The sequence below is a fragment of the Bos indicus genome, chromosome 19 (genome assembly GCF_029378745.1).
Source record: "Bos indicus isolate NIAB-ARS_2022 breed Sahiwal x Tharparkar chromosome 19, NIAB-ARS_B.indTharparkar_mat_pri_1.0, whole genome shotgun sequence".
In the NCBI taxonomy this organism is placed as follows: Eukaryota; Metazoa; Chordata; class Mammalia; order Artiodactyla; family Bovidae; genus Bos; species Bos indicus.
Window position 1 is genome coordinate 39,741,017 of NC_091778.1, and position 10,664 is coordinate 39,751,680.

Consider the following 10,664-nt stretch of genomic DNA (forward strand, 5'->3'; position numbering starts at 1 on the left):
ATGGAGAGCGCAAAGGAAGGAGCTAGTTATACCTCAGCAACAGAAAGGCCTTTCAGGCGCTCTAAGAGAATGGAGCAGACCTCTGGTGACTGACCCCCAAATCTCAGGGGTTTAGTTTGGGATCCAGATTCAAATTCTGGTTCCTCCTTTAGCAGCTGGGTGATTTGGGGAACATTAAAAAACAAAAACAAAATCTCCTCTGAGCCTCAGCTTCCTCTTCTGTAAAAGGGGCTGTACTAATATCTATTTCACAGACAGTGGCCAGTATAAGCTTCCCTGGTGGCTCACTGGTAAAGAATCCACCTGCAATGCAGGAGTCACAGGAGATGCAGGTTTGATCCCTGGATCTTCCCTGGATTGGGAAGATCCCCTGCAGGAGGGCATGACAACCCACTCCAGGATTTTTGCCTGGAGAATCCCAGGGACAGAGGAGCCTGGAGGGCTACAGTCCAAAGGGTCGCAAAGAGTCAGACATGACTGAAGTGACTTAGCACATGTACATGGTCAGTATCACATGACCCATAAGTAGTCCTACGTCTGTGCCCAATGCATATCGGTTTCCTTTCCTCTCTTTTATGAAGGAACTCCACCACAGCTCATGCTTCCGTTTAAGGATGAAGAGAGAGCTTACTCCCTATGCTGTTAGGTCTAGACCCTCCTCAAGCCCCAGGAGCCGAGAACTGGGAAAAAATTGGCCAAATCTCTGGAGCTCATGGTGGGAACAGAAAGAGACCAAGGTGACAACTAAACAATGTGATTCTGTGGCTTCCAGGTCAGCTCCTCACAGGCTGCTGGGCCACCCCAGGGAGGTTACTCAGGACATTTACCAAAACAAACAGACCTGTACAAAGGGGGCCTTTGTTAGCTGGCCTCACCCAGGCCAGAGGCAACTCTGAAGAAGAGGGAGGGAGCCCAGGGACTGGAGGGAGGGAAGGTGGGCTCAGGTGTATGGCCTTCCCCCAAGCCTCTTCCCCATCCCGCCCCACCACATGGAACTTTCTAGGGTCCCCACAATCATTCAGTCCATAAAGCCTCCCATGGAGGAGCTGACTTTCCGCCGACTGCAGCTCTGCCCAGAGTTAGCACCTGATACTCAGAGGGTTTATAATCAGCCAGCTCTGTGGTGAGTACCCCACGAAGTTCCTCCTGTAAGCCTCTCATCATAGGTGCTGTCATTACCACCGTTTTCTAGTTTTCCAGCTGCATTAGCTGAGGCTTAAGAGATCAAGTCACCAGACCTGGGTCAGGGGTTCCTAGTGGCAGAGCTCGGACTGAGGCCAGATCTGTGCATATGGCTGCTGCACCACACAGCCCCCTTCCCCCTGGGTTTTTATCTGCTTAGGGAAGGGAAGCCTGGCATGCTGCAGTCCATGGGGTTGCAAAAAAGTCGGACAGGACAGAGCAAATGAACAACAACAGGGAAGGGAAACTGAGGCTCAGAACAAGGAAAGGAGTACAGTCACCTTCTGCAGTGGGAAGGTGGGGAGAGAGGGTCATGCCTGGGCCTTGCGGTCCTGGGAGGCGAGCATCCTCTGAGGGGGCCGCCCAGAATCTGGAACCAGTGAGGAAAAGCCAACCAGCTTCAAGGGTGAGATCCCAAACCATAGGGACCTCCCGCTTCAGCCATCCTGAGGTTCCCTGAGGCAAGGGGTGGGGAGGGGTGAGAGGCTGGGCCCCAGGCCACTGACCTGTGCTTCTGTCTCATACGGGCAACCACCAGGCCACTATCTTCTCTCTTAGGTGAGAGGGTCTGTGGGTTCCTCAACCCTGTGCATGCCACTCCACTCCACGGCCCCAAAGTGATGGCCACAGAATCTCCCACGAAAACTCCACACATATCCCTAAGTTAAGGGATGGACGGACGGGCTGGGGGCAGGCAATAAGAGCCAAAAGAGACCTGGCTGCCCAGGAAGTCAGTGCCCAGGCAGCCGCAAGTGTTCACCAGGCCAGAGGAGGAGGAAGCACGAGTGCAAATATGAAAATATGAGCAGGAGCGGGAGAGGCCACGGTTATTGACCACAGTTTCACTGGGACGGGACCCAAGAGGGGAAAGGGGGGCAGGAGGGGCCAACTAGAACTGGCCTGTGCTGCCTAGAAGGGGCCAACCCTGGGCATCGGGCTCCCCCTGCTGGACACCCAACCTCCCCAAGTGGAGAAGCTTAAGGTACGAGGAGTCGCTTAAATTCTTCAACTCCCCTCAAACATGGGGGAGGGGCGGGGGATGAGACCAGGCTAGATTGAATATTTACATCATGCATGGCTGATGAACTTTTATTTTAGACTTGGCACAGGGACTGTCAGACAGAGGAAAGGAAAGGAACAGCTGAGACCAGGCTCAAAGCAGGGGATATACACAGACCCCATAACATAACAGGACAAGGTAGAGAAGGGCACTCCAGCACCCTCTCCTGCAAGTGGCCACAAGGCTAGCACTGTGCCTTCCTGCACCCTGGCTTAAGGAAGCCCGTGGGGGTTGGGGGTGGTCAACACCCAGAGGGCCGCTCTTGGAGGAGGCAGTCAGTAACAGACGCCAAAGCACACACCCATACAGTGGAATGAAGCGGTTTACAGAGTTGCAAGCTCAATGGCCAATGTATGCAAACAGTCAGTTCTCTGATCCTGGCTTAGTCACAGCAAACATTTGCCCAGCCTGGCTCCTCTCCGCAGCCTGGAGGCCACTCATCCATGTTACCCCTGGTCACCAGACTTGTGCTCGAAGAAGACTATAGCTCAGCACAGGCCTCAGCCAAATGCTACCGAAGAATCCAGCTGCAGAAGTGGTTGGTTTAGAGGTTGAGGCTAATCTGGTTACCTGGAAGCAGGGGTGGTTCTGTTTAAAGCAGTGTGGGATTCAATGGGTCTGGGGTAGGCTCCCAAGGGAAGCCAAAGGTGCTGGCCTGTGGACTACACTGCAAGTGAATCAAAGTCGCTCAGTCATGTCTGACTCTTTTTGACCCCATGGACTATATAGTCCATGGGATTCTCCAGGCCAGAATACTGGAGTGGGTAGCCTTTCCCTTCTTCAAGGGATCTTCCCAACCCAGGGATCAAGCCCAGGTCTCCTGCATTGCAGACGGATTCTTTACCACCTGAGCCACAAGAGAAGCTCAATGCAAAAAAAAAAAAAAGAGAAGCCCAATGCAAGTAGCAAGTATCTATTAACAGGGGCTCTCAACCTTGGCTACACAGAATTCCCAAGGACCTTTGAAATGTCCCCAAGTCCAGGCTGCACTCACACTGGTCAAATCACCTCTGAGAGTGGGACTGAGCAGCAGGGTTTTTAAAGCTCCTGGGTAATTCCAGTGAAAACCAGTGACCTAGGAGTCATCATCAGTAGGGGTGGAAGGGAGGTAAAGGGATGTGTGTCAGAAAAGTACAAGCTCTATTATTTAATTTTATATCTGGAAAGTGAAATACATATAAATGTATGTATATATGTATTTCACGTACATACGTGCTGTGCTAAGTCACTTTAGTCGTGTCTGACTCTTTGCGACCCTATGGACGGTAGCCCACCAGGCTCCTCCGTCCATGGCATTCTCCAGGCAAGAATACTAGAGTGGGTTGCCATGCCCTCCTCCAGGGGCTCTTCCAGATCCAGGGATTGAACCTACATCTCTTACACCTCCTGCACTGGCAGGTGGGTTCTTTACCACTAGTACCGCCTGGAAAGCCCTCACATACATTGAGTTTTGATAAACAAATATGGAAAGTAAGGCCTGATGAGAATCTTCCTGACCCACAGGTATTAGCATGAGTTCCTTCTACAAAACTCCTGTCTGACAGGGAAAGAACACTCACTAACTAACCTACTCCCTCTTAGGCAGCTCCAATTGTTTGAAATTTCTTCCCATATTGAGATGAAATCTAACTTCATCTAACTTCCACCTATGGGTCCTTTAGAGCTACAGAGAATAAATTTAGTCTCTTTTCCATATTGCTCTTCTTCAGATAATGGAGGGCAGCTATCAGTTGGGTAAGAGGTTTAAAAATATCCTATTAGTAAATGAGTTAGTTAAGGTTTGTTATAAGCGCATCAATTCTGACTTGGTTTAAGCCAAGAAAAAATAAATCTCTCTTTTTTTTTTACAGACAATGGGTTTTCTGAGGTAGAAGGAGGAATTGGACAACCCCAGGTGTGGGAAGTAGGGACCCGTGGATCGTTCAGAGAATTGCAAGAGCAGCAGCCAGAAGTTGCTGTTTCTAGGCCACCGTTATTTACTTGGCTATAACAGCTCCTATGCTCTGAGTCTCTAGATTCCAAATTTTAAATATGAAAGAAAAGAAAAACCGACTGGCTAGATTGCCTCGGGTGCTTCTGCTGGGACCAATGGGCTCTGGTCAGACTCTTGTCATGTGATAACAGACAAGACTGCTGGGCCCCACCCCCTGTCACACCAGCCCCACTCCTACAGGGAGCTAGTCCAATAAATCATAGTTAAGGTTGAGAAGATAATCACGAGATTTTCCATTTGTGATGGTCTGTGCCACTGTTAAACTCCACTAGACTAGCTGACTACGGAGAATTCCAAGGGTAAACACTGAAGGGCCCTGAATATAAGAGGCAGGAAGGGAAATGGGTTGAGTTTAGAAGGGTCTGGCCCCACATCCCATACCCTCTCTGGGGCACTGGCTCCAGCTCCACTCAGTGCCAACAGATTGGGAGTCAGGGCGCAAGTCTCTCATAGACCCAGTCTTCCTCGCCTCGGTGGGTCATGGGCCCCAGAGGGGAGTCTCCGGTTAGTAGGCCTCGTCGAAAGACGATCCGGTCGTGCAGGCGGTTGGTTTGGCCCTGCCAGAACTCCATCACCTGTGGGTACAGGATGTAGCCACCCCTACAAGGAGAAGTAGACGGTTTGGTGCTCTGCATTTTTCTAGCCAGGCAACCCTCACCACCCTCCACGCCATCCCAGGGTCCCGTGAAGGAAGCTGCTGGCATGCATCTGACAAGGGTTTCCAGGGAGGAGTATATCTGTAATTCCAAGCATGGCTTCAAGGAAGCATGAGGGTCCCAGTGTCCCTTTCTAGGTGACCCCCCCGTATCACTCACCAGTATTTTGGCTTTGGCACCTCCTGTTCCTGGTAGAGTTGCTCCAGTTCCTTATTTTTCTTTCTCAGATACTGTCCAGGGGAAGGAAATGAAGGAAGGGCCAGACTCAGTCAGTGATTCATTTAATCACCACTTACAGGGCCTGTGCTCCGTGCCAGGTGCTGGGGACACAGGTGACCTTCGGGGGCACAGTTCAACAGGAGGGTCAGACAGACACAGGAGGCCTGACCCCTGCTCCCCATATTCACATTCCCCAGGGAGACTATCCATTTCACTTTTCTGGAGAGAGAGGGCCCTGGCATCGCCTGGGGACAGCCTCTGGGGCTGAGCCAAGGCACCCACCACTCAAAGGACTAAGGAGAAGCCCTACTCACCTCCCGATCCGGGATCACGGAACTCTGGTGACTGACCACAGCCCCAATCTGGCTGCTTTTGGGGCGGGAGTGGAAGTAGCATTCAGCCTCCTCCTCAGGCAGCTTCTTCACGGGCCCTTCCACACGCACCTGCCCAGGGATGGCCCTGGTTAGATAGCATTCAAGGCCACCTGCCTTTCCGACCAGCACTGGCTCCAGTCTTCTTTGTTCTTCTCTTTATCCACTGCCCCATTGTGCCTGACTCCAGGTAGCCCAGCTAAGTGAGAGTCATCTGAAAGGCAGGATGTTTACGCAGCCTGGGGACCTTCACCAGGTCCATCCATAAACTCACGCCCCTCCTACCTCCAGTCCACCCCTGGCTGTCCCAGGAATGCTCACTCACCTGACGGTGCAGGGGCTCCCAGTAGAAGACAAGGGAAGCAAAGGGATTCGAGTCCTGGAAATGGAAGAGAATCCACAGACGGTCATCAGGACAGCAGAGAGGAGGCCTGGGCACAGGGGGAAGCTAGGGGGTCTGCACGGCGCAGGCCCACTGCAGATGCATTTACTGTAGCATCTTGTTAAGTCCCCAAAGGTGGGCCTACTTTTACAGGCGTGGAGATAGGCTCAGAGAGGTTCACTAACACTCCCAGGTTCACAGAGTCAATGGAAGACCTGCGCTGAAAACCTCAGCCAGAGGGACTCCAAAGTGAGGCTTGCCATTTCTCTCACCCACAGATTTGCAAATCCTCTGAAATGCACATTTGACTGCACTGGACTTGGGGGAGAGCTACTCATTTTAGATTCATTAACTGAACGTATAGGAAGTGCCAGCTCTGTGCTCAACACCAGGAGAGGTGCTGGGGGTTTAACAGAGACATCTCAGAAGCAGCCCCGCCCCCACGGAGCTTACCATTTAGCAGAGGACATAAACATTAATCACATAATCCCCCAAATACATGCAGTTAGAAACTAAAACAATGGCAGAAAGGAAATTTGTAAATTATAGTGACCAAAGTGAGAGGGGCTGGCTCAGCCTGGGAATCCAGAGGCTTCCGTGAGGAGGTGACGTGGGGGCTGAGACCCGAAGAAACAGGAGCTACTCAGATAAACAGCTAGGGAGGTGGAGGTGCTTAAAGCTTGCCCTCATTCACAGCAGAGAGAAGGCAAGTGCAAAGGCCTCTAGTCAGGACAGTGCCTGAGCGTGGCTGGCAAGTGGACTCGGGCAGGGGTGGCATGAGTAGGCGACCAAGAAGCCAGGGCTGGACCCTGCAGGCCCAGGAAGGGTTTACCGTGAACCCTCACCAGCTCTTTTCCCTTTCGACTCTCGAAGTTAGTGAAGAAGCGGAAGCCATCCTTGCCAAAGCCCTTCAACAGCACCATGCGGGCAGACGGTTTCCCATCTCTAGGGCAAAGAGCAGAGCACTATGGTGAGAGACCCTCCCCACAGGATGTCTGAGCACCCCTACACCTGTGCCCCCTTATTCTGCACTCTCTGGGCACTCAAGCTGCCCATGGGAATTTGTCCCAGAGATGCAAGCATGACACCATTGCCTAGGGCCCTATAATGGACTGAACTGGGTTCCACTAACATTTTTGAAGCCCTCACCCACAATGTGACTGTATGTGGAGATGGTACCTTTAGGGAATGATTAAGGTTAAATGAGATCCTAAGAGTGGGACTTTAATCCAGTAGGACTGGTGTCCTTATAAGAAAAGGAAGAGACACCAGAGAACTCCCTCTCTCCCTGCATACACAAAGGGAAGGCCATTAGAGAACACAGCAGAAAGGCAGCCATCTGTAAGCCAGGACTCTAGAGAGGCTTTGCTAGAAACCAACTCGAAACCAACTCTGATAGCACCTTGATTTTGGACTTCTGGCCTCCAGACCTGTGAGAAAACAAGTTTCTGTTACGCCACCAGTCTCTGTTAAGGTGGCCCAAGCAGACTAGCTCGGGGGGGTATCCAGGGGCACAGTACAAGAGCCTTGGCTCCAAAGCCTTACACTTTAGTGAGGAGGGGAAGAAGAGTTGAATAAGAGGCTAATACAAGAGATGTCTCAAGGGATTTATGACTGATTGTCAAATGAATGATACAAACCAGCACTGTGCTAGATTTTAAGAGAGGGAGATGGCTTTATGGAGATCTACCTCCCCAGATGGGAACTGGGGAGACTGGGAGCTGAGGGAGACAAGGGTGTGTGTACTGGGAGGTGGAAGCATCAAGGGCAGAGATGAATGAGGCACTATGTTTTATCACTAAATGGAATTGAGTCAAGTCTAATCTTTGGTTTACAGGTAAGGACACCGAGGCCCAGAGAGGACAAATTACTTGCCTGAGGCCACACAGCATGTTAATAATAGAACTAGTCATAAAGTTGTCATCCATCAAACTGAGAGCTTCCTAAGTTTGCTACTTCATCTGCACCCACCTACAGAAGGGCCCACGGCTATGCCTACCTTGTACACGTAGCCAGACACATGGCGTTGGCTTCCATTATGTCAGGACACTGAACAGCCTCCTCGAACCAGGCAGCAAACTGCTTCACAGGGTCCAGGGAGGTCAGATGAGTCTCCTCAAATGCCTGGGAAGGGAGAGTTTTATTTCATTTTACAAACACATGGAGTGTCTACTGTGTACATGGCTCTGTTCTAGGCACTTTTCAAGTGTTAACTCATTTAGTCCTCATAACAAAAACCCATCCCCAGGAAGGTTCTGTTAGCCTCATCTTATAGGTGAGAAAACAGGTACAAAATGGTGAATAACTTGACAAATCAGGGTTTCATATCACGGGTGTCAAACCTATTACCTGGGAAGCCTAAAAAAAAAAAAAAAAACTCCTGGGCTCCACCCAGTAAATTCTCATTCAGCAGGTCAATTGCAGAAAGGGGGACCCCTTCCAGGGCCTGAGGGCGGGCTCTTGTCTGACACTCAGAAATGAATTGTCCAAGGAGGTACACTTGTTGCCAAAACAAGACTTTATTGGGACGGAGGGCCCGGGTGGCAAGCAGCAGGGGAAGGGAACCCAGGAGGACTGCTCTGCCACATGGCTTACAATCATGTTTCATGGTGATGCTGTTGGTTTCTGGGTTGTCTCTGGCCAATCATTCTGACTCAGGGTCCTTCCTGGTGGCACGCACGTTGCTCAGCCAAGATGGATTCCAGTCAGAAGGATTCTGGGAGGTGGGTAGGACATACAGACTGTCTCCTCTCTCCTTTTGACCTTTCTCAATTCTTCTAGTTGGTGTTAGCTTGTTAGTTCCAGGTTCTTTCCCAGGACCTCTGGTTTAAGATAACTCATGCAAGTGGTTACTTTGGGGCCTGGCCTGGGTGGGCAGTTTGGGTCAGTGGTTCCCCTAACAAGTCTGAGATTTAATGAAAAACTGCATGTTTCACAAGCATTTCTGGAAATGTTCACACGTAACTAGATTTGGTAACCAGGCTCTGGGCCCTAATTCCAAAATAGTTCTCTTGGTTTCTCATCTGAGGAAAGAAAAAGAAGATCCAGGAGCTTTCTCCTGCACCCCTAGGTAAGTTATTCCTCCTCCTCAAAGTGTTATTTATTTATCAAACATTTATTGACTTCCTGGGGTCCAGTGGTTTAAAACCCACCTGCCAATGCAGGGCGCTGGGTTTTGATCCCTAGTCTGGGAAGATCCCACATGCCGGGGGGCAGCCACTAAGCCCATGGCCTGCAGCTATGGGAAAACCGCACACCTAGAGCCCCACGCTCCCCAGTGAGAGAAGCCTTTGCCCAAGGAAGACCCAGAGCAACCAAAAATAGACAAAATAAATTAACTAGTTACATTTAAAAACAACAACAACAACAAACATAAGCTTTCCAAGTGGCTCAGTGGTAAAGAATCTGCCTGCCAATCCAGGAGACACATGTTCTAATCCCTGGGTTGGGAAGATCCCCTGGACAAGGAAGTGGCAACCCACTTCAGTATTTTTGCCTGGGAAATTCCATAGACAGAGGAACCTGGTGGGCTTCAGTTCATGGGGTCGCAGAGTTGGAGACAACTGGTGACTAAACAAGCTGATTATCACTGTTCTAGGCACTTTTCTCGGGAGAAGGCAATGGCACCCACTCCAGTACTCTTGCCTGGAAAATCCCATGGACGGAGGAGCCTGGTAGGCTGCAGTCCATGGGGTCGCTAAGAGTGGGACACGACTGAGTGATTTCACTTTCACTTTTCACTTTCATGCACCGGAGAAGGAAATGGCAACCCACTCCAGTGTTCTTGCCTGGAGAATCCCAGGGACGGGGGAGCCTGGTGGGCTGCCGTTTATGGGGTCGCACAAAGTCTGACACGACTGAAGCGACTTAGGGGCAGCAGCAGCAACAGGCACTATACTAGCTTTACTACTTTGGCCACCTGATGCAAACAGTCGACTCATTGGGAAAGATCCTGATGCTGGAAAGATTGAAGGCCAAATGAGAAAGTGGGCAAAAGAAGAGGGCAGCAAAGGATGAGATGGTTAGATAGCATCACCGACTCAATGAACATGAACCTGAGCAAATTTTGGGAGATACTGAAGGGCAGGGAAGCCTAGCCCCGTGCAGTCCATGGGGTTGCAAAGAGTCTGACGCAACTTGTCGACTGAACAGCAGAGGTATTTTACAAATATCAAAGTCCATAACATCCCCGTGAGGTCAGTGATATTACTTGTGAAGTGAGGAAACTGAGACCCAGAGAAGTGAGTAAACCGCCCTAGAAGTGCGCCCAACGACCGGCAGGATTCCTTCCAGGCAACCCCCGAATGAGCGCCCTGAGTGACTATAACGAGCTGCCTCTGGAGTCCACCTTCATCCTGGTTTCTCCAGAAACCCTCCCCCATTGATTGTCTTTGAACCCCCGCTTCTCCCATAGGGTAACCCCGAGCCCCAAGAGGTGGATCAGAAACCCCAGAGGATCCCTTCCATGCCCCTCCCCTCGGGAGATGACTGCGGAGGCCCTGCAGGGCAGCGGCACCTCTGGGTCCCCGCGGTAAGTCTTGCGCATCGGTCCCAGGTCCATGGCAGCACCGCGGCTGCAGAGGTGGCGGAGGCAGCGGGGCCACTCGGCAGGTCGCCCAAACGTCACGATGACGCTCCGCAGCCAGAATATCATGAGGCCGCTGGCCACGTGACTCGGCGTGGCTCCGCGCTGGGTTCCGTTGCGTTCGGAACCAGTATCTTAGCCGGGGAATCTCCCGGCAAGGAAGAATTTATCAGTCACCAAGCCAGGCCGACAGCCTAAGTCCTCCGAGCCACTGGG

At 51.3% G+C, this 10,664-nt stretch overlaps 1 protein-coding gene across 1 annotated transcript; it reads right to left on the bottom strand.

The window, feature by feature from the left end:
- Positions 1 to 2,255: 2,255 nt before the first annotated feature.
- On the bottom strand, positions 2,256 to 10,556 carry PNPO (pyridoxamine 5'-phosphate oxidase). Its single transcript, XM_019981433.2, has 7 exons — positions 10,380 to 10,556; positions 7,863 to 7,987; positions 6,709 to 6,808; positions 5,807 to 5,860; positions 5,425 to 5,553; positions 5,051 to 5,121; positions 2,256 to 4,835 (listed from the first exon to the last, which is right to left on the bottom strand). The coding sequence occupies exons 1-7, from the start codon at positions 10,515 to 10,517 to the stop codon at positions 4,667 to 4,669; spliced, it is 786 nt and encodes a 261-aa protein (XP_019836992.1). The 5' UTR covers positions 10,518 to 10,556; the 3' UTR covers positions 2,256 to 4,666.
- Between the last annotated feature and the right edge of the window lie 108 nt (positions 10,557 to 10,664).